Raw genomic sequence first — 28,000 nt, 5'->3', positions numbered from 1 at the left:
ATACTTAAAATAATAAAAATAAAAGTAAATCTTTAGGTGGGTACAGTGGTGCATAACTTTAACCCCAGCACTCAAGAGATAAAGGCAGGAGGATCTCTGTGAGTCTGAAGCCACTTGGTTTACATACTGAGTTCCAGACCAGCCAGGACTACACAGTGAGCCCTGTCTGAACAAGACAAAAACAAAACAAAAACAATCCTCTTCCTCAATACACAACCAAAATTAAGACAAACCTATGACAAGGAACAGACAGGTGTACACCACTTCATCACTAAAGGCCTGCTGTCCCTCACCCAAAATGCTTGGAACCATAGCATTTTGAGTTTCAGATTTTTCTTCCAGATTTGATAATATTTAGGATGCATAATGATGTATTTGGGGAAAGAGACTCAAGTCTAAAAACAAAATTCATATCCCATTTATCTTGAACACAACTTGACTGTTTTCTTGTTTTATCGTTGGCTGTGTGAATGCTGTGTGTGCGCGCAGGTGCTTGTGTCTCAGCAAGAGTCTGGGGTCAAAGGACAAGCCTGCAGTAAGTTTTCTCCTTCCATCTTTTTGAGGGTTCTTCGATTTGAACACAGGTTGCCAAGCTTGTTCCGCAAGCACTTTACCTCCTGAGTCACCTGGCTGGCCCTAGCATGAAGGACATTTTATTCAACAGCTTTAGCATATATTGCGTTTTGTCTGAGGCCAGTCAGAGGTCAGGTGTGGATCTTTGCTCACCTGTGCACTGTAAGTTTTGGGTTAGGACTGATCAACCTGTAACAAATTTCCTTTGGCTACTATTGCTTACTTTTTGTGCTTTCTGTAACTTAAAATACACTCACTTTGTAACTAGGATAAAACAAACCGGTAAATTCATAACTAGTAGTGTAAGTAATTATATGCTCTAGCATTAACTAAAACAAGGACTATTTAGCAGACATTACTGTATAAACCCACGACAGGAAAAAAAAAGTATGCTTGAAACAGCAACATGTACTTTGGACGATTTTTTTTCTGCTGCAGACACAGACCAACTTTAACTAAAACTACCTGAATCTGCCTGCAATCTTATTTGCAACAAATAAAGCACATACAGTGTGTGCGGGGGGAAGGCGATTAGGGGGACGGGACACGACACGGGACCTGACAAGACAGTCGGGGACGTCACGACACAGGGACCCTATTGAGTTTAATGTCCAACAAACTGGCGTCCAGATAACACTGAAGACTGCTTGGAGCTCTATGCCTCTCAGCCCCTCCTTTCTTCTGATGATGGGAAAAACTTACACCTTCTAAGCAGCTTGGTCTAAGCCTCCAACACACAGCATTAATCCAGGGCGGCGATCCACAGAAACACCGGCCGCCCGTGGGCTTCGCGGCTTCCGCTAGGGAAGGCTCGGGCCGCAGCTTTCCAAACCAACCCCGATAGGCCTCCCTAGCGTCGGCGCCCGTGGCTGCGGGGAGGATAACAGCCAAGTGTTGGCAGGCCCTCGCCGCCGCTCACCTGGTACAGCTCTTCCAGGTTGTACCTGATGGACGTGCTGCTCTGGATGGCCTTGACCGCTTCGTGAAGCTTCCGCCACGTGTCCTGAGTGTAGTTGTCAGGCAGCCGCGGCCTGTCTGTGGGGATAGAGGGTCAACGGCCGCGCGGGGACAAGACGGGCCGGGGCGCCGAGGCAGGGCCCGGGAGAGGGCCAGCCGGGGCGCGGGGACGTGGCGGAGCATGAGGTTCAGGGACAAGTCAGGCTGGAGCGCCGGAACCGGACAGTGCGGGAGGGAACAAGGAGGGCTGGGGCGCGGGGACAGGGCCGGCCGGGCAGCCCCAGGAGGCCCTGTCCGAGCGCGCGACCCGCCGACCGCCCCGTTCGCTCCTCACCGGAGCGCACCCACCTCGGAAGTTCTTGATGACCAGCTTCCTGGAGCCGCCAGCGCCCCCCGGTTTGGCGGGGCCACCGGCCAACGCCGCGGGCTTCGTGAGGCCGTTGGTGCGGCCCATGAGAGCCGAGACGCTGCCCTTCCGAGGGCCCTCGTCCGCCATGGCTGGGCCGGACGCCGCCCCGCCCCGCGCCGCCCGGCTCCTCCTCCTGCCCTGCGCCCCGTCCGTGCGCGCCCGGCTCCTCCTCCTCCTCCGGTCGGGCTCTGCCCGTGAGCGCTCGGCTCCTCCTCCTCCTCCTCGCGGCGGGGTCCGCGCGCCCGAGGTCCAACCGCCGCGGCGCGCACCGGAATGATCCGGTTCCGGCGCGCGGACTCCGCCCACGGAGGGCCCGGGACCCGCGGACGTTCTACAACGAATGCTCGCGAGAGGGCGCCGGGAGCGCCCGCACCGAGTGCCGTCCAACGTCACGACGAGGGCTGGGGGCACCCGGGCGAAGACTCGGGCGGGTAGAAGCGCCCCGCAACCTTGCCTCGGGGCCACCCCACACCTAGGGCCCAGGGACGATCCGAGACGCCGCTCGCCGAGGGTGGGAGGGGCGGGATACTCTACACCCCTTGATCTGGGATGCACCAGGGAGTGTGGGAGGACTCAGGAACACCGCCAGGAAGGACTGGGAGTGCGCGGGGACGTGTTCCCGAGTGGACCGCGACTGTTGTTCCTTCCGTTTGCTTGAGGGTGTGAGAGCCAGGACCACCTCTGCAGTGAGGATTGGCCACCCTCATACAGGAAGGGCTGAGCGGTGCTGGGAATCGGGTCACTAGTACACAGACGTGACCCGGGACGCAAGGACATGTTCCCCAATCGTTTGGGACTCCTCTAAGTCAGTCTTCTTTCCTCGCGCTCGCCCCCGCCGGACCTGAGGCGTCCCAGTGACAGAACCCGGAGAACTGACAGCTATCCAAAGGGAGTGCTCGCGCCAGCTCTGCTCGCTAGCGCCACCCGCTCCGGAACCTACGTGCCGGGTGTACATTGTGGGGACAAGGAACAAAGACGGACCTGCGCCGGAAGTGAGGCGCTTAACGCCCGCGGCCGCAGGTATGGCGCATATCACCATTAACCAGTATCTGCAGCAGGTGGGTTTTGCCTGGTAGCCTTGCCTCCTGGCCACGGTGGTGAGTCCTGGGGCCCGGTCGGACGGGGTTAGGGGTCCTGAACTGCCGTTGAGGACACGAGGGTCTGCTCTATGCGGCAGGCAGTAGGCTTGCTCAAAAGTTGCAAATGCTCCCGGTGGGGCAGGGGAGGATCCGAGGTGGAGGTAGCAAGACCGGAGCCACTTGTAAAAGCGGTTGTCCTTGTGGCACTGTCTGCACGAAGCACACTGTCTCTCTTGGCAGCTTTGCCCAAAGCCTGCGAATGGCACAGGCAAACAATGTTGCTTCTGGGTTGGGGGTTGAGTTTGCGTTTTCTCCACAAACTTAGCACAGAGAGCCTGTGAGGGTGTTGAAGGTGTAAATCCCACGAGGCAGCACACCTGGTGCAAGGGAGAGCCAGATGGGAAAGTCTGATGAACGTTTTAACTGATTACACTGCTGCTCATGGCTGTTTATGAATCTTGGTTTACACATAGCTCTATTATGAAGGCCCCCGTTTCCTGTCCCAAACATTCTTTTAGCTAGAACTAGTACTTGCTAGTGCTAGTATCCTTCTTAAGTAGCTGGCACTATTGTCAGTTCTGCTTGTGCATATATATTCAGTTTGATTCCATCACAAGGCTCGGGAGGTGACTAACCCAAGTCCTCTCAGCTCAGAAGCATCACAGTTGAAACTCAGACTCTTAGCAAGATGCTGTTTCTGGAGATCATGCTTGAACCTCAGTGACCATATTGTTGGCCAAGAGACCAGTCCCTGTTTCAGCACCTTAGTGACAGCCTTGACCAGTGGGTATCTGTTGACAAATTGTTTGTCTCTCTTTTTCCCATGTTTCCTGTGCTAATTTTTTACAAGCTGTTGGGATATTTATATATGTATTTTTGGGAGAGGGTCTCTGTACATAGCCTTAGTTGTCCTGAAACTCACTATCGTAGACCACATGGATCTGCCTGCCTCTGCCTCCTGACTGCTAGGATTAAGGGGTGGGGAGCCACACCCAGCTCACATTATTGATTATTTTTAATACGAAGCTATATTCTATCACCATTGTTACTCTTTTGAAGCTCAAAGCTTCCTAAAGCTGCCTCAACTCTTTTCTTTGGTTTCCTTGATCCTTTTCTGGGCCACATGTTTTTCAAGCTCATCCAGGCCTCTCCTTACCCAGCTCTGGAGTCAACCCTTTCTTCAAGGAGGTTTGTTTCCTGTCAGTGAGGGATGGAACTTATAAAACAACCCTGGTACCAGGTATGCTTGTTGCTGTGGACTTTCAGTGGCTAGAAAGAATGTGTACAGTGTTGAGAACTGTGAGGTTTTAGAGCAGGCTGCACACCTGGGGACTGGTGTTCAGGACCTGAGAAGACCTAGGTGCCCTGGGATGTCTTAAGCAGACTCTCCTCTGATATGCCAGCCCAGGGTACTGTGCACAGGCTCTGCTTGGGGTATAAATTCATGATCCGTATGGTGTCTAACCTAAAAGGATGCAGCTTCTGTGTTAGCATTTGGTAGAGCACCTACAGACAGCTGGCTGGGTGCCAGGGACGAGGTATCCATGGAGTGGCCAAACACTTAAAAACAAAAACAAAAACAGTACTAGGGACTAAACCCAGGGACTTGCACATACCATGGGACTTATTCTACCCCCCTCCAGCTTTGTGTATTAAAGCCTGTCACTGTCCTTATTTTCTCCCCCACTCCTAAATCCCTTACTTATGTTGTTATTGAGGCAGGACTCTAATAGGACTCAATTAGAGAATGTGGGCCTGTGTGCAAGCTCCTGTGGGATTAAGCCAGTTGCTAGTTGTACTTGAGGCTTTGGACACAATCAGGTGATTTTGGACATACAGAGTTACTGGTGTTAAGGTTACTTCATCCTGCCATCTCAAGGTCACTGGTAAAGGAGGTCACTGGGGAGTAGGGCTGCTCCCTGTCAGCCATCTACACTGCTCATTACATGAACCTAGGACCTAGGCCTCAGCGACCACTGCACGCCTAGCATCTGCAGCCATCAGAAGTGTGCTTCTATTTCGTGATGTGCTTCAGTTCTGAAAGTTCAGCTACCAATAGGCTTCCTGTACAAAGAACTCTGGGGGTCTTCAGAGAGTCATGTTTAAATATGACAAGTGACAAGAATCCTTGATACTTACTAGGACAAGGCTTCTTGCCGGGGTTCAAGTGGGAAGAATGGAATGATACATTTGTAATCTTAGTGCCTCATACAAGGCCAGTGTCCTTGAGATCTTTAGAGGGGCCTGGCTTACCTGTTTTCTTACCCTAGGAAGATCCCATTTTGAAATGAAGTTGTTTCCTGTGTAATTTTACCTTTTGATTATTCTGGCCTCCTTCACAGAAGGAGGGAAACTGCCTTTACTGTATGTAATGCATTGCTCAGGTCCTAGGAAAAGAGATGCTTGTTTAAGTTTAAGTACCTGTTTAAGTTTCCCTTCAACTTGTTTCAGGTATATGAAGCCATTGACACCAGAGATGGAGCATCCTGTGCAGAGCTGGTGTCTTTCAAGCACCCTCATGTTGCAAACCCACGGCTCCAGGTAGGATAGATATGCCCATGGTATGTGCAGAGAATGGAGATGGGTAAGGAAATGCTGGCTCTCAGTCTGCAGACAGGAAGGGTTCCTCCTTCCTACCTTCACGTATTATTATACTGTTTATTATAGTGGTGTGGACTCGCAGGTTTCTTTTTTCCTGTTAATTCACTTTGCTCTAGGTTACTATTAGTCAGAAAAACAACTGATAGAAATACATTTATACGTACATAACACATGTATACACTGAGAGAGAGAGAGAGAGAGGGAGAGAGAGAGAGATTGGTTTCTGTGGGAAGCTGGGTCTGTGGTTATGAGAAGGCCCTTGTATGACCTGCCATCTCCAGCTGGAGGCCCAGGAAAGCTGGTCCCAAATCCTTGGGTAGACCCAAGGTCTGCGGAGGTGCAATAGTGTCTCAGCTCAGATGGCAAAACTGGGTGATTTAAGGCCAATCTGGGTGACATGTAAAGTTCCTCCTCATAGGTGTGCTCCAATTATCCAGACATCACCACTGGAAGGAAGGGAAAGTTAGAAATTATTGTTGGCCCTTAGCCATGGACGCTTGTTCCCTATAGGAAGCTGTGGAGACATGACCTGGTCGCTAATTTGTTGATCTTATTTCCAAAAGGAACTGTACACCTTGTGTATTAAAGCCATAGGCGTCGCCTAAATGTTTTTTGACTGACTAGCTGTTAACACTGGAATATGTGTGAGAGCCCATGAGATGGACAGTTGGGCAGAAGACCCTGCTGAGCAAGCCTGGCTCTCTATGTGTGCCGTGGCATATGTGGGCACACACCTACACCTACACACGCACACACGCACACATACACCAAATAAAACAAAAAAAACATATGTCTGAAAGTGCCTAGCATGTTTTCTAGCCTGTAGCAAACAACTGAATTGCATTTTTGGACTTCTTATTTTCTTGAAATACAGGTATTGGTTGAGCAATGAGCCTTTTCCTTAGAAGTACCAGACTAAAGTATTTCTTTGGGCTGGGAAGTTCCAAGAGTATTCATCAAAGCTCTGTACATCTCTGTCTTTCTTGCCCACTAACTTTACCCTGCCCCTTTCTCCTTATGGATTAGATGGCCTCTCCGGAAGAGAAATGCCAGCAAGTTCTGGAGCCCCCCTATGATGAAATGTTTGCAGCACACTTAAGGTAATCTGTTGGCAGTAGAACAAACACACACAGCTGCATGTCTGTGATGCACCATAAGACTCACTTGAGATTTTATCATGCATCATTGTTTGCTTGCATAATTAATAATTATAATTAATTAACTTGGAAAAGTAGACAAATGTGTCACACTTGATAGTTCTACTAACTGGACTGTCTTTTTATTAGTCAGTTGTACTGCCTAACTGAGGTCTTTCTTTTCCCGTGGAAATAATGTGGTTTTTAATATCTTTGCCGTGTAGGAAAAAAAAAAATAAAAGAATCTTGAGTTAAGCAAAACAAACAGAAGCTTCTCTTTATTTACATATTTGTCTGATGCTTTCACTCTGGTATGTCAGACAGTTCAGGCAGAACTTTACATCCTAAAGCCGTGTGCACAGGATTGCTCCTGCCTGCAAGCAGTATTTCAGAATAAGCTGGGCCAGGCTTTTGACCTTACAGCAAGAGGCACCCCCTGCTTTCCTAGCTGTCTGCTGTCTGCAGTGAGGTTCCAGGTTTGCTGCTGAGCCAGCTCTGGCTGCCAGCAGGAAGCTAGATAATGTGTCTTTGGAGGCTCACCGACAGGGGAGGGCTATTGTTGTCTTTGGTCCCTTTACTCAGAAGAGCTGAAGTAATTTCCATTCTGGGACTTGACAGAGTAGTGTCAGAACTTTGTGTGGGATTTCACCTGTCTGCAGCTTTCAGTCAAATGGTTAACTGTTTTCTTCCATCTGTGGGTCTCTGGCAAGTAGGAGCTACCTTCTAGAGGGTAGGGTGGGGTGTGATAGCACACACTCTGGGCTGATGTGGCATCTTGGTGCCATGTGCAGATGCTCTTTAGGCTGTGTTGTCTTTTCCAGGTGTACCTATGCTGTGGGGAACCATGACTTCATAGAGGCGTACAAGTGCCAGACAGTGATAGTCCAATATCCTTTGCCTTGTGTGTTGCCGTACAGTGCGTTCCTGAGGCTCATGGTCTTGAGACATTGGATCAGCTGTGCAAACCTACAATTGTAAAAGAACTACACTATCTTGGATCTCTAACTTTAGCATGGCTCTTAAGACTCATCCAGTTATTTCTATAATAAGGAAGTATACTGACCAACAATATGGATTTTATTTATTTATACAGGATTACATGGTACTATTTTCATGTGTATGTATTTACTTTGAGGGCATTTCCTCCCATATCCCAGTACCCCATCCTTTCCCCTCCTGCTATTCACCTCAGTGCCGTAGACAGTATGTACATGGAGAGTGGGTTTTATTTAATTTGATTGAGAATAACAAAGCTTGTGTTTGTGTGTGGTGCCTGCACATGAACATACAGGTGTCTGAGCCCATGTGCGCATGCAGAGGTCAGAAGCCAAAAGAGGACTTCTTGAATCTGACTCGAAGTCTTCAGATAGGATCTCTCACTCAACAGGCTGTTTTGACTAGGCCGGCTGGGCAGCAGGCTGTTAGGAATGGCTTCTCTCAATGTCCCTGTGCTGGGGTTATGGACACGCACAGCATTTGCAACTTTTCTTGTAGGTACTTGGGATGAAAACTTGGTCTCCTGCTTGCAGCAGGCACACTCTTACCACTGAGTCATCCCTAACTCCGAGAGTAATGTTTTGTTTTATATGTTTTGAGACTATCTCTGGCTGACCTGGAAACTCACTTCGTAAATCAGGCTGGCCTTTGAACTCACAGAGATCTACCTGCTTCTGCTTCCCAAGTTGTGAGACTAAAAGTGTGTACTACCATGCCCAGCCAAAAATAATGTTTTGACAATACCATATATGTATGTAGGTACCATAGTGAAACCCATTACTTTGCATACTAACCAAAGACTTAATTAGGAAAAGAATGTTTTGTAAGTTGTGCTTGCAGGAACTGGTTAAATCTTAGAGGCCCATAGTCCAGCCTAAATGGAGAAGAATAACGAGCATGCTAAGTCTTTGTAGAGTTCTAGATTTTAGTTTGTTTTTGAAAACTACTGTGCTTAAATACACTTAGAAGACAATGCTTCTAGCCAAGTCTCCCTAGACCTTAGAATTCTAGTGTTGGTAAAATAAAACTTACACTACAGATTCTTGAGCACTTAAATGTAGCTTATGACTGGGACTCAAAGAAACCCAAGTACAATGTGAAAACAGCATGTTGGGGAAATGGTAACATACTTGCCCATAAGTATGGGGACTTGAGTTGGATCCCCAGCACTGTCCCCCCAAGTTAAACCCTCTCCCAACAAAAATTAAACAGGACTGGTATGTGAGCTTGTAATCTCAAAACTGGGAAAATGGAGACAGGCAGATCCCTGGGGCTCATTGGCTAGTGTAATTGCTGAGCTTCAGATCCCAGTGAGAGATCCTATCTCAAAAGAAGAAAGTGTACAGCTTGAAGAATGACACCCACAGTTGACCTCTGGCCACGACACATACATGCACACAGACATGTACATATACACACACAATCTTTTTCGGGGGGAGGGGCCAGGATTTCTGTATGGAGGCTGGCCTGGCGTTTTTCTCACCCAAGTGCTAGGATTGAAGGACTACCACCATGACTGGTTTACACACACAATCTTGTAATAAAGTCTCGTTTCAGAGAATGCCTTGAGCCTAGGCTGCCGACACATGGATATTGTAGTGTGTCTTCTCCATTCAAGATTTTACTGCTGTCATGATACAGTCATCTGAAGAGCACACTTGGCCTAGTCTGCTTTTACTGAGTGTATGCTACTTACATTTTATATGTCACGCCTTCCTTAATGCAGCACATCATTCCTTCGGGCATTCCAGGCTCACAAAGAAGAAAACTGGTAAGCGTGGACATGAACAGCTGGAGGCTAGGAAGCCCTGTCAGTGTGGGCTGGGCGGGAACAGCTGGAGACTAGGAAGCGCTGTCAGTGTGGGCTGGACATGAACAGCTGGAGGCTAGGAAGCCCTGTCAGTGTGGGCTGGACATGAACAGCTGGAGGCTAGGAAGCCCTGTCAGTGTGGGCTGGGCGGGAACAGCTGGAGGCTAGGAAGCGCTGTCAGTGTGGGCTGGACATGAACAGCTGGAGGCTAGGAAGCCCTGTCAGTGTGGGCTGGGCGGGAACAGCTGGAGGCTAGGAAGCCCTGTCAGTGTGGGCTGGGCGGGAACAGCTGGAGGCTAGGAAGCGCTGTCAGTGTGGGCTGGACATGAACAGCTGGAGGCTAGGAAGCGCTGTCAGTGTGGGCTGGACATGAACAGCTGGAGGCTAGGAAGCGCTGTCAGTGTGGGCTGGGCGGGAACAGCTGGAGGCTAGGAAGCCCTGTCAGTGTGGGCTGGGCGGGAACAGCTGGAGACTAGTAGGCCCTGTACTAAGCCCTGTCAGTGTGGGCTAGTCGGGAATAGCTGGAGACTAGGAAGTGGTGTCGGTGTGGGCTGGGGTTAGACTGAGTGGCTAAGTCTGTAGTCCTTGGTACTTCAGTGTTTCTATTACAGAACTTGCTCTGTAGACCAGGCTCAAAGATCTACCATCCTCTGCCAAGTGCTGGGATTAAAGGTGTGTGTCACCACCAATGAGTTGCACTTTTTCTTTTCCAAGTGAAAACTTAGCTTACATGTGAATGAAGGCCTAGTACTGGCTGCTAGATGTTCACAGACCTGTTTGATAACTGTGTGTATTACACGTTCTGGCTCCTGCTTGGAGCCTCAGTGTTTTTAAGTGGAGCTGTGTGCTGATGGTGGGAAGGACAGAGTTCTAGGGCGCCCAGCTAGACCAAGGTCCAGTTCCTGGAGCAGGGTTGGGACAGTGGACAGAATAAGAATTGAGTATTTGGCCAGGAAGTCTGAAGTTACTGTGTGTTTGTATCCAGTGCAGGACAAAGAGCAGCCATCTGAGTTGGGAGGGTGTGGACCCGGGTAGTACCGTGGTTGTCAGTGGTAGGATGTTGGACTGTTAGCTTTCAAACATACTTGCTTTTTGTCCTTAGGGCTCTGCCTGTCATGTATGCAGTAGCACTTGACCTTCGAATATTTGCCAATAATGTAAGTTCAATTTCCTATCACTGTTGTTTTGAAGCTAAATATGTTAATTTCCATGTCTTGCTTCCTAAAAGCAGGAAGTGGGCTACATCTGGTACAAGGAGGGAAAGGCCAGGAAACAGCTTGGCTGGTTGTCCATGCAGACAGATTTTCTGTGTGTAGAGGGAAATGATGAGCCATTATGGTACTGAGTAGAATGACACTGGAGCAGTTTTGCATCCTCTTGTACTTCGAAGAGGTGACCTGTGCTAAGGACTCATAGGTAGTAGCTGATGGGTTCAGATCCTGGATGTTACAGAGTCAGCCTCCGTTGAGGAGCAGTTTGGGTCAGCTCTGGAGCCATAGAAACATCTTTTGGGGTCTTAGACCCCTTTTATAGTTTTGAAAACTGTTGGTGATTTCTGGTTCTAGATGAGCTGCTCTTTATTCTTCTCACAAAGACAGTTGCAGGCCTGGGAACTTTAAAGTTCACGTAACTCTTAGCCAAGGAGAGATGGACTGGACTTCCTGTCTGTTCTGATGAGGAGCCTGCCAAGGAAAACATCTCTAAAGCAAAGGTGAAACCTGTAGAAGCAGAGTGGTGACAGCCTCCGGAGGCAGCACTTTCTATAGACAGTCTGCTGCGGTGCTCCACACACAAGTCCGAGCAGCAAATAGTGGGGGCCTCAGCCCAGCCCACTTGCCAGCACAGAGGTGGTGTCTCTGCTTTCCCACTAACACAGGGGTCCAACAGAGACCTGCTGAAACAGGGCACATAGAGAAGGCCTAGAGCTTTTAGAACACAGTATGCCAGAAGTCCCCAGTCATAAAGAGACTTTACCAGACTCCACAACCATTGTTGGGATGAAACAGATGAGGATTTTAAAGCAGCCATCATAGCAGTGCTCCAGTGGGCAATTAGGAGCAAACAAATGAGAACAGTGGAGTTCTCAGCAAAGAGCTAGAAGGTGCAAAGAATAACCAAGTGGAGATCTCAGACTGCAAACATAGTAACTGAGGAACAGTAGGGGCTGGAGAGGTGGCTCAGTGGTTAAGGGCACAGAGGGCTAGGTTTGATTTCCAGTACCTACATATGTCTAAATCCAGTCCTAGGACATATAACACCTCTGGCCTCTATGGGCACCAGATACACACACGGTGCATAGACATACTTGCAAGCAAAACACTCACCACGTAAAACAATAACAATAGAAATCTTTTGGTGGTTAAAGAAGAGAGAGGCTTTACCTTGTGTCTCAGGCTCTAAGTTTTACAGAGGTCATCTGGGGCCGGCTGTTTCTGCATTCACTCCGTAGTAAGGTGCTGCTTTTTTGAGCATTTCTGAATGGGTAAAGGGAGGTGTATTCTAACAGCCTTTCAGATCATTATACACTGCTGTTTTCTTGACATAACCAAAGCCCCCAGAAGCATGTGTATTGTGTTTGCACTTACATGCTTGAGGAGGAAGGGGCAGCCTCAGATGTCATTCCTCGGGCTACATCCATCTTTTGTTTTATGGGATTTTTTGTTTTATTTTTATTTTGTCTTAGGGTCTTAACAGCCTGGACTTGCCTACTAGGCTATGCTGGTTGTCTGGGATTATAAGCATATGCCACCGTGTTCTGTTTTTTTGTTTGTTTGTTTGTTTGTTTTTTTGTTGTTGTTTAAACCCTTGTTCTGGGGATCTAATTCAGGTCCTTGTGCTTACAGGGCAACCACTTCTCTGACTAAGTTGTCTACCAGGCCCTGCAGCATCTCTTAAAGGGCTGTACATTGTGGTCTCTTCAGCGCATCAATGAACATTTTTACTGTTGCGCAGACCCTCTGGTTCATCCTGCATTTGGCACTGATCTTTCACCCTGCGTGATTCTGTGTTTTTGTTGTAGTTCTCTTTCAGTGTGTTCTGACTGTGGTAACAGTATACCATGGGCTGGTGGGGTATAAACAGCATGTTCATGTCTCACTGGTAAGAAGACTGACAGTCCAGCACCAAAGCACAGGCAGTTTATGTGTCTCAGAGGACTGCTGTCTGTTTCTCTTTCGCTGGTGGTGTCACTGCTCAGTCCTCGTGGTGGGTAGACAAGGAAGCTCCCTGTCCCACTCTCCATTTGAAGACTTAATTGTGTTTTTAAATTACATGTGTGTATGTGTGTCTGTGAGTATAGTTTTCTGTGGAGGGTGTTAGATCCCCTGGAGCTAGAATTACTGGAAGTTGTGAGCTAACAGGGGTGCTGGGAATCCAGCTTGGATCCTGTGTAAGAGCAGTATGCACTCCTAACCACTGAGGTGTCTCTTTAGCCCAGCGCGTCTCAGCCTGTGGATCGAGACCCCTTTGGGAGCTCCATATCAGATATTTACATTATCATTTATAACTGCAGCAAAATTACAGTTGTGAAGCAGCAATGAAATAATTTTATGATTGGGGATCACCAACGTGAGAGGCTGTATTAAAAGGATGAGAACCACTGCTTTAGTCCTTCTGGTACCTCATCCATAAAGGCATTGGCCCCATTCAATAGGGCCCCCTCAAGACCTAATTACCTTCCTAAAGCCCTTATTTCTTAAAAGCTTTCAGCTTTTGCACCATCTTAAAAAGTGGGAGGAGACAGGCTGATTCTCTCCTAAACTCAGGGTAAGAGTGACACTTCATCTGCCCTGGCAGGTTTTGTTCAGGGCTGGACTGGTATGCATGTCAGGGAAGGTCAGAGACTAAGGCGAGAGGAGGCTGCTCAGTCCTGTGGGACACACCGTCAACAGGGGCATCACAGTCCATCAGCGAAGGCAGTCAGGGCAGGAGTGGAAGCAGTGACCACACAGGAGTGCTGCTTACTGCTGTGCTCCATCTGCTTTCTCCCAGAACCCAGACCACCTGCCAAGCGTGGTACTGCCTACAGTGAGCTGGTCCCTCCAAAGTCAATCACTAATTAAGAAAGTACCTCCCAGACTGAACAGCAGTCTTTAGAGGGCCTTTTTCTTAATTAAGATTCCCTCTTCCCACCTATTCCTAGATTTGTGTCAGGCTGACAGAGACCAAGTAGTCCAGCTGGAGCTGGTGTCAGCTTGACTTGAGGACAGATACAGTATGTATGAGAGGGGCTATAGAGATTGCCCAATGGTTAGGAGCCATGGCCATTCCTTAGATGACATGTACACTGTTGGAGACATGCACTCTTAGTTTCGCCTCTGTTTGCTTTAAAGAATAAACCACTTTTATATTGTCAGGCAGATCAGCAGTTGGTGAAGAAAGGCAAGAGCAAAGTTGGAGACATGCTGGAAAAAGCCGCTGAGCTGCTAATGAGCTGCTTCCGCGTCTGTGCTAGTGACACGTAAGTGAGGGTCTGAGGGCTATAAAGGAAGTAAGGAAAGGCCTCACATCCTCACCACATAGGCACTGTTTCTGGAGCTCGCACTGCTCTGTCCCCCTGAAGAGCTCCCCGTAGTTTTCTTGCTGCTGCCCTTCTGACCAGGACCTACAGTGACTTCCTGAAACTTCATCCGCTTTTGCTTTTGAAGCCGGGTGGATGTAGCCTGGCTTTCTTTCCCAGTGCTTTGAACAAAGTCTTGTGTGATTCAATGGTTCCAACAGCCAAGCCCCTCACCCTTGCTCCTTGTGGGTACACTGGGCTTTTCACTGACTTGAGCGCTGCTCCTCTATCTAGTGAGGTTATTAGTCTCCTGAAGAGGGTTCGTTGAGCTTCAGGGTTGTGTGTGGTTGGTTTTTATTAGATTCTTTTTCTTTTTTTTAATTAATTAATTTCATGTACACCCACATGCCAGAAGAAGGCATAAGATCCCAGTATTGATTGTTGTGAGCCACCATAAGGTTGCTGGGAATTGAACTCAGGACCTCTGGAGGGACAGACAGTGCTTTTAATCACTGAGCCATCTCTCCAGCCTTTTTTGTTGTTTTCAAAACAACAGAGGGTAGCTCTGGCTATCCTAGAACCTAGGCTGGCCTCAATCTCAGAAATCCTCCTGCCTCTGCCTCCCAGGTGCTTGCATGGCTTACAAGATTTTTTTATATTTAATTTTTCATATCCTTTTGATCATTTCCCCTCCCCTCTCATTTTGTGTAATTTATCTTAGCTGGTTTGCAAGGTAGCTAACTATTGTCAGCCTTGACTGTGCCTTGGAACTTGCTGTGGGTAGTCATACTGTGTAGACCTTGTAGTTGAGGTCAGTGAAGGGGTCATTGATGGCAGCAATATCCACAACAATGGCAGACTTGAAGAAAGAATTGTCTCTGGTGACCAGGTGCCTCATATGGCCAAGTCCATTCACTGTGACCTTCGCTGTCATCTCGGGAAAGAGGGTGGCGCTGCAGAAGGTGCGGCTTCAGGAACAGGGAGGAGCAGAGAGCAGCTCTTTCCTTTTCACATTTACCTGTTGGTGCATATTTTCCATCGTCCTTTTTTATTTGGTGACTGGCTTGAGCTGTGGGCCTTTATCTCACAGTGTGATTCGTTCGGTAGTTTATTTGTAATTGATCACGTTTATCTGCTCTTCTGTAGCCGTGCTGGCATAGAGGACTCCAAGAAGTGGGGGATGCTGTTCCTGGTGAATCAGCTGTTTAAAATCTACTTTAAGGTTTGCTTTTGCATGAACATTTGTGAAGTCTTATTTCCAGATAAATTGTTTAGTTTGCCTTCTGCCGTGTATTAGGAAGTGATCCTAACCACATCCACATTAATAATAAGAGCTGGTAGTCATTCGGTGCCTCTCGAGAGCAAAGTTCTGTTTTAAATATAAGGACTAGAGCTCAGTGAAGAAAATCTGCCCAGGGTTCTTAGAACCAGGGCGCACCCTGTGCCACAGAAGATAAGAACTCAAGGTTCATGAAGATCTGACTTAGGATAGCTCTCGGCAATGTGCCTACTCCAGATACAAGGCCCTGAGCACTGAGTGACCAGCCCTGTGGGGACTGAGCCCTGAGTACTTAGTAACTGGTCCTTGTGATATAGCTGGTCTCTGGGTATATGTGGCTTCTTTTTGGAACCTTTCATCCTGGTTTGGTTTGGTTTGGTTTGACTTTTTTGTTTTGTTGGGTTTTTTTTTTAAATGATTTATTTACTTTTATGTGTATTGGTATTTTTTGTTTGTTTTGTTTTGGTTTTTTGCACATGTATCTGTGTGGGGGTGTCAGATCTCCTGGAACTGGAGTTACGAACAGTTGTGAGTTGTCATGTGGGTACTGGGAATTGAACCTGGGTCTTAAGAGCTGCCAGTGCTCTTTACTGCTGAACCACCTCTCCAGCCTCTCATCCTGTGTTTTAATATCAACTTTATGGAGCTAGGGGGATAGGTGGACATGTAAGTGGGCAAAGGAATCAAGCTGTGCTTCATAAAGACAAGTAGGCTAAAGGTAGCCGGTCATAGTTCACTAAGAACCTGTTTTTCACTTCATGGGGCATTTGGTTTGTCTTTGCCAGTGTGGTCTAAATACAGGCTTTTCCTTGGGCACTGGCTCTGACACACGTTCAGAGCTGCATGCCCTGAAGAGCTCCAAGCTTCTAGAATGTACGTTGTCTACACAAGGTAGTTTTTTGTTTGTTTGTTTGTTTAACAGAAATTTTGGTGACTTTGAAATTCATGTTTAAAAAAGAGCAGCTCATGTCTGTCCTTCCATCTGCCTGTTCTGTTGATATTGTTTATGTATGTTTTACATGGTTTCCTCTTTATTATAGATCAACAAACTCCATTTGTGTAAACCTCTGATCAGAGCCATTGACAGCTCAAATTTAAAAGACGACTATAGCACTGCACAGAGGGTCACGTACAAATACTATGTTGGGCGGAAGGCCATGTTCGACAGTGACTTCAAGCAAGGTATGTTGGTAATTCTGTTTCAGAGTTTTGGGTAAGATGTGCCTTCTGTCCAAGTGGAGTGGCATGGATAGTCTCAGAGAGTATAATGACTGCATTAGATTAAGGTGGAATGTCTGTGTAAGTCAAGTCCAACTTGAGAGTGAGTGTATGAGTGTGTGTGTGTACAGACACAGGCACATGTGAATATATACCATGTGTGTTATGCAGGTGCCCACAGAAGTCAGAAGAAGGTGTTGGATACCCTGGAGCTGGAGTTACAGGTGGTTGTGAGCTGCCTATGTAGGTGCTGGGAATTGAACTTGGGTCCTTTGGAAAAGCAGGAAGCACTTTTGACCACTGAGTCACCTCTCCAGTTGCCTTTGCTTTTTTTTTGAGACAGGGTCTTACTCTGTAGTCCAAGCTGTCCTGGAATCCGATATGTAACCTTGATTGGCCTGAAATTCATGGTGATTGTCCTGCCTCAGGCTCCTGAGTGTACTGTGGTTACAGGCATGAGGCAAGATACCTGGATTTATTTTATTTTTGAAACTTACTGGTGTGTGAGTGAGTGTGTGTGTATGTAGTGTGATTGTTGGTATGTGTGTGCCATGGCTTGCTTGCATATGGAGGGCAGAGGACAAGTGTGTGGAGTTTTTCTTCCACCTTTATGTTCATGCCAGGGATTGCGCTTAGCTCATCAGGCTTCACCCAGCAAACACCAAGCTAAGTCGTCTTGCTGGCCCCTATTTTTATTTTGTTATTTTTCCAAGGGCTTATTTTTTGACAGTAAAGCTAATTATACAAGTGAGCAATAATATTTGGAGGTTCTTATTCTATATCGGGTTCATAAAACCTGTGTCAGAGCCACCTGGTTACCTGAATCTTTTCCTTGAGGTGACTAGGCTTCACTGGCCTTTGGCTGGGACACAAGGATTATCTTCTTTCCGTGGAGCTCGAGGACAGAACTGGTCCCAGCTGTAGCCCCGCTAGCCCAAGTCCCAATAGAATGACCTGTAGGCAGTGAAGAATGTTCTAGGCCTTGCTCCATAGTTTGTGTTTGTGACTTTCAGAAAGATATGTTTGGTGACGTCATTGGTAGCATCATGCCTGTTCATTATCATTAGCTTCCTCAAGAACATGAAGCCAGGCTTTTTTCTTTTTATCTAGACTGAGGACTTTAATATTTATTTTTAAATATTATTTATTTGTTTGTTTTGGTTTTTTGAGACAGGGTTCCTTTGTATGTCTTGGACTTACTTTGTAGATCAGGCTGGCTTCAAACTCACAGTGATCTGCCTGACTCTGCCTCCCAGCTTAAATTAAAAAGTAAGTAAAATCACTTTATGAACTCACAAATAGAAACAACACAGAGATTAAGGTAGCTACTTAATAAATTAAGGTAGCTACTCAAACACTTGCCCAATCCCAAATTCTATACATTTAGTGAGTTTCTGGACAGCTAGAGTGACCATTCTGAAACCATGGAATTTTGCTTAGGGTTGTACACTGACTGTCAGTTACATTTTTATACCCCTCCCACCACAAAAAAAGAGAAAACCATGACAGAGTTGAAACTAGAAAATGATTAATTTTCTATCCTCTTCCATGACATATTAGTCCCTTGCCTTCATTTTGTCCTTTCAGTTATCAACTGAATAATATTCTGTTTTGTATATGAACCACATTTTTATTCTCTATTCCTCTATTGATGGACATCTGGATTGATTCCATTTCCTTGCTATAGTAAGTAGAGCAGCAATAAACTTGGATGTGCAAATATCTCTGTGATAGGGTATAGAGTGTTCTGGGTGTGTGCCCAGGAGTGGAATGTCTGGGCTATATGGTAGTTCTAGTTTTAAGGTTTTAAGGAACCTCTAGACCAGTTTACATAGTGGCTTTATTAATCTGTACTCCCACCAGCAGTGAATAAGGGCTTTTCTTTCCCCATATCATCTCTCAGATTTATTGACAATTTTCTTTTTAAAAAAATACTTTTTAAGAGCTGAGTTTGGTGACGCATGCCTTGGGGAGGCAGAGGCAGGCGGATCACTGCGAGTCCAAGGCCAGCCTGATCTACAAAGCAAGTCCAGGACAGCCAAGGCCACACAGAGAAACCCTGTCTCAAAAAACAAAAACAAAAAATAAACCCCAAAACAACAAAAAAAGATTTGTTTCATTTTTGAGTTAATAACATGTACATATGTGTAAGGGGTGGGGATCATTTGCATGCTTTGTCCATAGAAGCCCAAAGCTTCATATCCCCTGGGGCTGCACTTACAAGTGTTATGAGCTGTCAGCTGTGGGTGCTGAAACCCGGGAACTGAACTTAGGTCCTCTGGAAGAATAGTTTGGGCTCTTAACCTCTTAGCCATCCTTCCAAACCTAGAGATGACATATTTTGATGGTGGTAGTTAGTTGCATTGTCAAAGGCCCTAGTTCTAAGATGGCCACATACTCCCTGTCCAGAAAGTAGCGGGTTAGCTCCCAGGGGTGGCTGCTCAGCTTCCTCCTTTGCTGTCAGGTCTGTCAGGTCTGTCATTCTTGGCACAGCAGAAGACTGCAGCTTCTGATATAGCCTGCCTTTGCTTGAGTTTTCGCTTAGGGCTTTTTATTGTTTTTCACTGATGTTTTTAGTAGATGGTCAAGTTTTTAAAGAAGGGGTTTCCTTGATTATTGCCCTTTTTTTTTTTTCTTTCTCTTAAACAGAAAGCCTAATTTAGGAGCATTAGTGATGACAGCCCACTGATGTGGTGCTCCTAAGAGAGCTCAGTGACATTTTGGGAACCCTAATATAGTCAGAGTGATGTGTTAATACTACCACGCACTAGTCATCACTTCTCAACCCACCAGTTTCTCACCCAGCTCTTCCATCTTCCTTTAAATCCTGAATAGTCTTGAATCTTGCCTCTGAGATTGCCGAACTGAAAGGCTAGCCTTGTCCCTGAGTAGTCTGTCTTAAGTTCTGCTAGGAATCTATCATCCATCTTTCTTTTCTTTCTTAAGAAGATTAAAGATGGGCTGGAGAGATGGCTCAGAGGTTAAGAGCACTGCTTGCTCTTCCAGAGGTCCTGAGTTCAATTCCCAGCAACCATGTGGTGGCTCACAACTGCCTATAATGAGATCTGGTGCCCTCTTCTGGTGTTCAGGTGTACATGTAGGCAGAACATTGCATACATAATAAAATAAATAAATCTTTAAAAGAAAAAAAAGAAGATTAAAGATTAAAGGCATGCCTTTAATCCCAGCACTAGGGAGGCACAGACAGGTGGATCTCTATGAGTTGGAGGCCAGCCTGGTCTACAAATCCAGTTTCTGGACAGCTAGGGCTGTTACATAAAGAAACAAAACAAAGAAAATCTTTGAGAACACAGTGTGTTTTGATCATATTCCTCTCCTCTACCCCCAGATGCATCCCCCTCCCCTGCCTATCCCTTGTTTTGAAAACAGTGTTTGTTTCAGAACCTCCTTATCATTCATCTTCCTGTGTTTAGTTCCTGGATCCTGAGATTACAGGTGCATCTTCATGCCTGGCTTTCAGGCCCAGTCACCCCTCCCTTCCTTTCCTTCTATTTTCTTCTTCTTTTTCTTCCTCCTCCTCCTCTTCTTTTTTTTTTAGACTTATTTAAAAAATACTCAGTCATTCATTTATTTATTTATTATTTTTATGTTGCATGTACACCTGCATACCAGAAGAGGGCATCAGATCTCAGTATAGATGGTCATGAGCCACCATGTGGTTGCTAGGAATTGAACTCAGGACCTCTGGGAGAGCAGCCAGTGCTCTGAACCTCTGAGCCATTTCTCCAGCCTCTTAAGATTTATTTTTATTGTATGTGTTTCAGTGTTTTCCCTGTATGTTGTAAGTGCACCGTGTGCATGCAGTACCATCAAGGCCAGAAGAGGAAGTCTGATTCTCTGGAACAGAAGTTACAAATGGTTGTGAACCCCTTTGTGGGTGTGAGAGCCAAACCTGAGTCCTCTGAAAGAGCTCTTTAGAAAACAGAACACACAAAAACATAACAAGTCCAAATTGTGCTGCCCATGCGTGTATTCTTGGATATGAACTTCTACTACAGTTTAACCTAGCTCCTCTGTGATGACAGCAGGAAGTCTCCCCACGTAGTAGCTGTTAGAATGTGTTTCCTGTGTGCCCAAGGGTTTGGGGACATAATTGTTCTAAGTGGGAGAAGTGCACTTCTCCGGGGCCAGATGGAAGGAGTCCCACCTGCTGGCTGGAGTGGAGTGTGGCTGTGGGCTCAGTCTTTGTTGATGGCCGTGTCTTCGTGAGACAGTGTGGGGCAGAAGACACAGTCCTGCCCAGTGCCAGGCACCTGCAGGTGTGGCTCGAGGTTCCCTTTGGCATAGCCCTATTGGGAGCAGAGGTGACTCAGTGCAGATCTCCTCAGCCCCAGACTCCAGCCCAGGGTCTGTGTGAGGTGAGGTGAGCTGAGCCTGTGCTTCTGAACATACTTATTTTGTACTCGATGGCCTAGCCGTCCAGGAGAGACTTCCATAACAGGTGGAATTCCTAAGTCTTCCCAAGTCTCGAACCTTCACCTGTGCAGGGAAATCAGGCCCCCAGCTCTGCTCTGCACCTGAGGAAAGGCTTGTTCCTGCTCCGGTCTTAACAGATCTCGTTAGCAGGTTACACCGTCTGAGATCTCCTGGGTGTTAGGAGACAGTCTGCCTGAGGGTAGGGCCTCTTGGCAAACTGAATGTTTCCTGAATTCTTAAGTCTTTAAGGTTCAGATCTTTGCATGAAGTGGAAGCCCCTTTAAAAGTGTGGGCAGGACAGGCTTAGAGTACAAGTTAGTAAGGTCTTGTTTAAAGGACATGGTCATTTTAGGTGGGAAGTGCTTTGCATATTGTGCATGTGTTTTCCTCACTTCTGAATCCTGATTCGTGTGTTTTTGGAGAGATTGCTTGTGTTTTCCAGCTGTAAACACTAGTTCTAATGACTTCTGACAACTGTAGCAAATTAAAATTTCAGTCTCAACAGAAGTTAATTTACAGAGTATCCTGTTAAGTATGCTGCCCTGCCCACTGTGGCAGGCCATGGACACCCAGGCAAATTCTTTGGGCTGTGGATTTTACTTAAGAGAAGTCATTGGTATCAGAAGTGAGACTGGGCTGCTGTTACTGATGTGGGCAGGAAAGCTGCATTGCCTTTTGCACAAAGATTGTAGTAGAACAGGCAGGAGGGGTGTGTGCTGGGTTGTGTGCCCATGTCTGACGTGTGTGCCCTTCTCCCTGCAGCTGAGGAGTACCTGTCATTTGCCTTTGAGCACTGCCATCGCTCCAGCCAGAAGAACAAAAGGATGATTCTGATCTACCTGCTGCCAGTGAAGATGCTGCTGGTGAGTGAGCAGCAGAGTCTTTGTAGCTCGCACAATGTGCTCATGCAGTGTGGTGTGTTGCACGTGAGTGCTGCCCAGAGCAGAGCTCCCATGTGCCTGCACGGCATGCCCATACAGCCCCAAGTCCTTCCAGGGGAGTTTTGCTGTGTTTGCTTCTCTTGAAAGTAACCCTGAACCTTAATATTCATATAACAAGTGAGACAAGTGTTTATTATATATATTTCTCCTTAAAAGCTAAATTTCAGTGAATTAATAGGAAAGATGCCATTCCAGTTTGCCTGTGGGAATCCAAATACCTCTGAGACAGTCTTACAAAGCTCGGGTAGCACTCAAACTTAATGTAACCAAGACTGTCCTTGAACTCTGATCCTCCTAATCCACCTCCCTGCAGGTGTATATTACCCCAAAATTCATTTCTGATACTTGAACAGGGAAGCCACATGGGTAGATACACTAGTCAGCTGGCATAGCATCAAAGTGAAGTGCTTCTTGTTTTACATCTAAGACTAATACATAGCGACGGGGAGGAGAATGGTGCTGCATGTGGCTGAAACACGGATAGTTGAGAATTGCTTATAAATACGGGGAAGCAGGGAAGCTGCCTTTCCCTGCCCTAGTCCCGTTGGACAGTGAGTTGAGCATTTTCAGCTAACTCCTCTGAGAGACATTTCTCATTCCCCAGTCCTGTGCTTATCCTGGCATCTCTTCAGTTACCACCCGCCCCTTGTTACACAAGTGACAAGGCATATGAGGTCAAGATCAAGGTCATATCCATTGAGTCAACAAAACTGGTATCCAGGCTGATTTCTTGATGAGAGTTGCTTTGCCCTGGCTTAGTGTTACATTTTATTTTTATGTTTACCTGTATGGGTGTGCATGCTGCAGCACTCGTGCAGGTCAAGGGTTAATGCTGTCAGACTGTCAGGCATTAATGCTCTTCTTTCACTCTGGGGATTGAACTCAAGTCATCAGGCTTGGTGGCAGGTGCCTTGACCTGCCAAGCCTTCTGACTGGCACAGCATGGGGTGCTACATCCTTGCTCCACTTTGTATATTTGGTTTGTTGTGCTTTTGTTTGGTTTAAAGTTAATTTCTTGATAAGAATCCTACTGATCATAGCTCTGTTAAAACTGAATGTTGGGACTGGAGAGGTGGTTCAGTGGTTGAGAATGTTTGGTGCTCTTACAGAGGACCAGAGTTTGGTTCCCAGCATCGATGTCAGGTGGCTCATAACTGTGTGGAACTCCAGCTCTGGGGGATCAAACGCCTTCCTCTGGCCTCTGGGCACCTACACACGGATGATGTACAATACAGATACTCTCATGTACACACTTTTTTTTTTTTAAGATTTATTTATTTATTATTTACACAGTATTCTGCCTTCAGGCTAGAAGAGGGCACCAGATCTCACTATGGATGGTCATGGGCCACTATGAGGGTGCTGGGAATTGAACTCAGGACCTTTGGAAGAGCAACCAGTGTTCTTAACCTCTGAGCCATCTCTCCAGTCCATGTACACACTTTTTAAAAGTGAAAATTTCTCTTACGGAAAGCTGACTTTCTGTCTTAGGGTCACATGCCAACCATTGAGCTCCTGAGGAAATACCACCTCATGCAGTTTTCAGAAGTGACCAAAGCCGTCAGGTAGGCCCATCCTTTCCACTGCTTTAAGAACAGGAAGCTCAAAGAAATTACATGCCTGTCCTGAAAGCCATGGTGACCTCTCTTTCCGGAATTCTGCTGTATGACCACGTGGTGTTCCTCCTTTCCCAGTGAGGGCAACTTGCTATTGCTCAACGAGGCACTGGCAAAGCACGAGACTTTCTTCATCCGCTGTGGCATCTTCCTCATCCTGGAGAAGCTAAAGATCATCACGTACCGGAACCTCTTCAAGAAAGTGTGAGTGTGCCTGGGAAGAGTGCTGTTCTGCAGGCATGTGGACCGAGTTTGAGCCCCAGAATCCATGAATGCTGGATGGAAGCTTGCAGAACAGTTAGCCTGGCATGTGTAAAAACAGCTGAGACAAGGAGACCCTGTCTCAGCAAGGTGGCAGGCAAGGCCTGACAGCTGAGGTTGCTTTCTGAACTCTACATGCACACCTGCATTCTCACAGGCGTCTGTGCACCCATCATACACACAGACACACACAGGACAAAACACAAAGCGGGTGTCTGACAAAGGGAACCCTGGGGCAGATGATGCAGCCCATTTTGGCCTATGGGGTCAGCATCCTGCTCCTCTTGGGACACAGGCTGACCCTGAAGGCTGTGCAGTTGACTTGCTGTGGCTTGGTTGGCAGTAAACTCAGCATTAGCTTCGGGTGCAGATGCCTCTGTCCATGCAAGCTGTGGAACTGATGTCTTCTTTCCTTTTCTGTCATGGGAGCCAGCTTATCCCCTAAAACCTCTGTGTGTCAGGGAGTAAATGTGACGGTTCCTTCTGAGTGTGATGCTTCACGCTACCTCTTCTGGGGCTGTGTCCCTGCCGCTCTCACACACAGACTTGTAGACAGCTGGAGCAGTCTATAAGGAATAGTGCGGAAGGGCTGAAAGCCCGGGAGACCTCAGATCTACTGACCACGACAGAGTATGCATTGAAGGCTTAGTGACACACTCATTGAATGTCTAAAAATTTCTACTCATAAAGTGGGGTTTACAATAGAAAGCTTCTATATTGTTGCGCTTATAGCTGTTGGTGGGGTGTGCTTTAGGGTGTATCTAATCAATGAAAACCTAACGTGTGTGTGTGTGTGTGTGTGTGTGTGTGTGTGTGTGTGAATGAATGGTTCACTAAGGAATGTCGTCTCTTACTCTCAGGGTGTCTCCTTTTGGTCCTTGAAGTACTGAGTCTTGACGTTTATTATGGTGATTTCTTTCGTAGGTATTTGTTACTGAAAACGCATCAGCTGTCTCTAGACGCCTTTCTGGTCGCCTTGAAGTTCATGCGCGTGGAAGACGTGGACATTGACGAGGTCCAGTGCATCCTGGCCAACTTGATATACATGGTGTGTGTCTTTGCCCGCTCAGCGGGGCTTTAATGCGGTGCTGATGTCACCAGCAGACCCTCTCTATTCTTAAAGCATTTTCTGATAGAACTAATTTTTCTGCCAGAAAATACTACTTAAAGGGCCTCATTCTCTGCCACATGTGTTTGCCAAGCTCCGGGGAAGAGTGTTTCTGTCATCATCATATCACCTGGCATATTTGATGTGACTGAGCCTGAGAAGTGTAAGCTGGTCCTTTTTCTCTGTTTCAGGGTCACATTAAAGGCTACATCTCCCATCAGCATCAGAAACTGGTCGTCAGCAAGCAAAACCCTTTCCCTCCACTGTCCACGGTGTGCTGATGCGTAGGCCTTGTAGATGGAGGTCAGTGCTGCTGCAGCTTCCTCTGCAGCCCAAGTCTTCTGGTGCTTCCCAGGGCCACTGAGGCTGTCGCCAGCACCTACGTGACTAGCCATGCTCTCCACTGACTCATTTCAGCTTTGCCAAAACCTGGAATTCTTTGGGGACGAACACCTGTGCTGCTGGCCTGTGGTGCTTGTGAACTGCTGGGAAGGGAACAGCTATGCTTCAGTTTTATGCGTTGTTGACAGGCTGTCTTTGTAATGTTTTATAGCCTTCCCTTTCTTTCTTTTAAGAAAAGGTTATCCAAATTTATACAAATGATGCATTTTTTATTGTATGTTACATGATGTGTCTATTTTCATTCTCAAACTCTAAGCATTTTCTGAGCTCAAAATGCTTGGTTAACTTGAGGCTTCTTTTTAAAGTAGGATTTAGGGGCTGGAGAGACGGTTCAGCAGTTAAGAACAATTACTGCTTTGTCACAGGACCTGGGTTTGATCCCAGCACCTACATGGCAGCTCAGAACTGTCTGTAACTCCAGTTCTCAGGGATTCAATGCCCTCTTCAGCTTCTGTGGGCTCCTGCACACATGTCCAGAAGCTCACTCAGACACACATGCACACATAAATAAATCTTGTTTTGTTGTGTTGTGTCTTTTTAAGTAGAATTTAGTGTGATGTAACTTTTTCAGATCTCTGCTCATTTCCTATCAGTTCTGAAGGCTGCGGGTCTAAGACAAGGCCTGGCAGCTGGGCTCTGGCTGTGGTCCTTTATGAGCTGTCCTCTGCCTCTCTTCCAGTTGGCTGTCCTCTGCCTCTCTTCCCTTTCCTACGATGACTGTGATGTCAGGCCCTCGCTCTGCAGCTGCATCTAGCTTAACCAGAGATCCTTCCTCTAGACAGTTACCCTGGGTTGGGCCTTAGCAGAAGGATTCTGGGGACAGTTCATCCCTCAGCACTGGAGACATTCCTGCGAGTATCCTCTGTGTGTTGTTGTTGTTTCATTCTATCTATCTATCTATCTATCTATCTATCTATCTATCTATCTATCTATCTATCTATCTATCTATCTATCTCTATCATCTATCTATCTATCCATTTATCATCCATCTATCTTGTCTCTCTGTCTGTCTTTCTATCTGAGGTGCGGTGTTTTTACATAGCCTGGCTGGTATGAACTCTCTATGTAGACCATGCTGTCCTAGAACGTGATGCTTTTCTTGCCTCTGTCCCCAGTGCTTGGGATTACAGGTGTGTGCCGCCATCTGAAGCTTATGTTCCCCTTGTTTATGAGAAATGCACTAAGGAAGAACAGCCCACTACATCAGTTAGACTCTGCAAAGTTGTGTTGAGAAGCTGTCCCTTGCGTAATGAGCTGTGGTGGAGCTTACATGTTCTTTGTGGGGCAACCCTGTGTGTGGCTGCTTCACTGGCATCCTTTTGTAGTGGCAAAACCACCCATCACTGCTCTGAAGCACTAGCATTCTGGCTTTGCCCAGATCTTTGCCTGGTCAGGACTTCCTGGGTTTTGGCATCTGCTCTATGTGATAGGGAATATGACCCTGGGGGTTAGAAGGTGGCTCACTCCTGTGCTAGGTGTGGCCTTGGACATGCTGGCCTCAGTGGGTGGGGTATGCACAGCTTGGGTTCTCCATGTGGCCCTCTCCAGCAGCTGAAGCTGAGTTCCAGGACAGGAGCCAGAGGAAGTAGTCCCTTCTATGGCCTTGTGTTATGAGTTTGCACCACTTTCCAGCTGAGAACACCACCTGTGCCCACACACTAGTGTATGTCCCTGTTGGCAGCATGTTCCTGGTCATGTCCCATGAACCCAAGATCCACTCTCCCAACAAGAAGCCTGGTGTGTGGAGTTGCCGTCTGGCAGAGCTGCCAGAGCTGATGAGCTCCACCAAGGCTGAGCCTGCCTTCCTGTCTCCTTTGTGTGCATGTCTGCAGTGTTGCCCTCCTGCAACATGGAAAGCTGACCTGATAAAGCGGTATCCTTGCAACAATTCAAAGATTGGGGTTACTATGAACATCCTGGGTGCCATTGTTCTGAGTTTAGTAGCAACAGGATCGAATATTCAGGCATCTCCAGGTAATTGATTAAACAGTGACATCCCAAGTCAAAAACTGATTAAGTTGATAAGTAGTTGAACTTGGTGGTTAAAGAAACAACCACTCTGTAGTGTGTCCATGTGTGTTGCCTGGTGTCTTGTGTGTTGAGCCCTACTTTGTGGGCACACAGACCATGTTATGGTGGCTAGTTGGTATCAACATCAGATACACTTGCTTAAGGGTGCATTTAATAATTGTCATTTTGAGACAAGGTCTTACTCTGCCTTCCAACTTTGGGCGTTCCAACCTCGGCCCGTCACCTCATCAGGCCTTTTCCTGCTCTTTTAAAATGTCACCACAGCCACACCGAGACTATTCCCCTTAGAGATAAGGGTGCCAAGGCACAGGAAGCTGAGATCCTGCCCAGGCATAGCCTCACCGAGCGAGCACAGGGCTGAGGTGAGAGGCTCCAGCACTCTGTGGAATCTGTGAGGGCTTCTTCACCCTGAGTATTCAGGTGCAGTGTTAGCAGGAGGTCCACAGTTGTCTTCCAAAACTAGCCCTGCTTCCCTGTTCCCAGCAGTCAGCCATGTAGAATCAGAATCAGGATGCCCTTTGGCTCACTGGTAATTCTGAGAAGCCTCTGTGCCCCAGATGTCTGCTACAGTGTGTGACAGGCCAAGTGGGACACCAGCACGTGTTCATAGCCCCTCGCCACTCAGCTAAATTCCAGTAACTCAGCTGG

General features: G+C 47.0%; 2 protein-coding genes across 7 annotated transcripts in view; one reads left to right on the top strand and one right to left on the bottom strand.

Moving 5' to 3' along the window:
* Cul4a (cullin 4A) overlaps positions 1-2,174 on the bottom strand; it is a 41,967-nt gene extending 39,793 nt beyond the window's left edge. For both annotated transcript variants that reach the window (XM_021655322.2, XM_060381395.1), the window contains exons 1-2: positions 1,879-2,174; positions 1,493-1,608 (exon numbers count right to left, since the gene is read on the bottom strand). In XM_021655322.2, coding sequence (XP_021510997.1) covers positions 1,493-1,608; positions 1,879-2,026 — 264 coding nt within the window. In that variant the 5' untranslated portion in view covers positions 2,027-2,174. The remainder of the gene's footprint in view (positions 1-1,492; positions 1,609-1,878) is intronic.
* Positions 2,175-2,372: 198 nt separating this feature from the next.
* On the top strand, positions 2,373-25,868 carry Pcid2 (PCI domain containing 2). Of its 5 annotated transcripts, none has more exons than XM_060381400.1 (14): positions 2,373-2,959; positions 5,470-5,559; positions 6,646-6,719; positions 7,577-7,644; positions 9,483-9,522; positions 10,664-10,718; positions 13,917-14,020; positions 15,206-15,281; positions 16,379-16,520; positions 21,756-21,856; positions 23,426-23,499; positions 23,629-23,754; positions 24,736-24,859; positions 25,111-25,868. In XM_060381400.1, the coding sequence occupies exons 3-14, from the start codon at positions 6,646-6,648 to the stop codon at positions 25,198-25,200; spliced, it is 1,074 nt and encodes a 357-aa protein (XP_060237383.1). In that variant the 5' UTR covers positions 2,373-2,959; positions 5,470-5,559; the 3' UTR covers positions 25,201-25,868. The 5 variants fall into 5 exon arrangements, with proteins under 5 accessions (XP_060237383.1, XP_060237381.1, XP_060237384.1 ...); XM_060381398.1 differs by having other exon boundaries at positions 2,373-2,997; XM_060381401.1 differs by having other exon boundaries at positions 2,373-3,036.
* Positions 25,869-28,000: the final 2,132 nt, after the last annotated feature.

Source organism: Meriones unguiculatus, chromosome 4 (genome assembly GCF_030254825.1).
Source record: "Meriones unguiculatus strain TT.TT164.6M chromosome 4, Bangor_MerUng_6.1, whole genome shotgun sequence".
In the NCBI taxonomy this organism is placed as follows: Eukaryota; Metazoa; Chordata; class Mammalia; order Rodentia; family Muridae; genus Meriones; species Meriones unguiculatus.
This window is presented reverse-complemented; position numbering and strand designations above follow the sequence as displayed.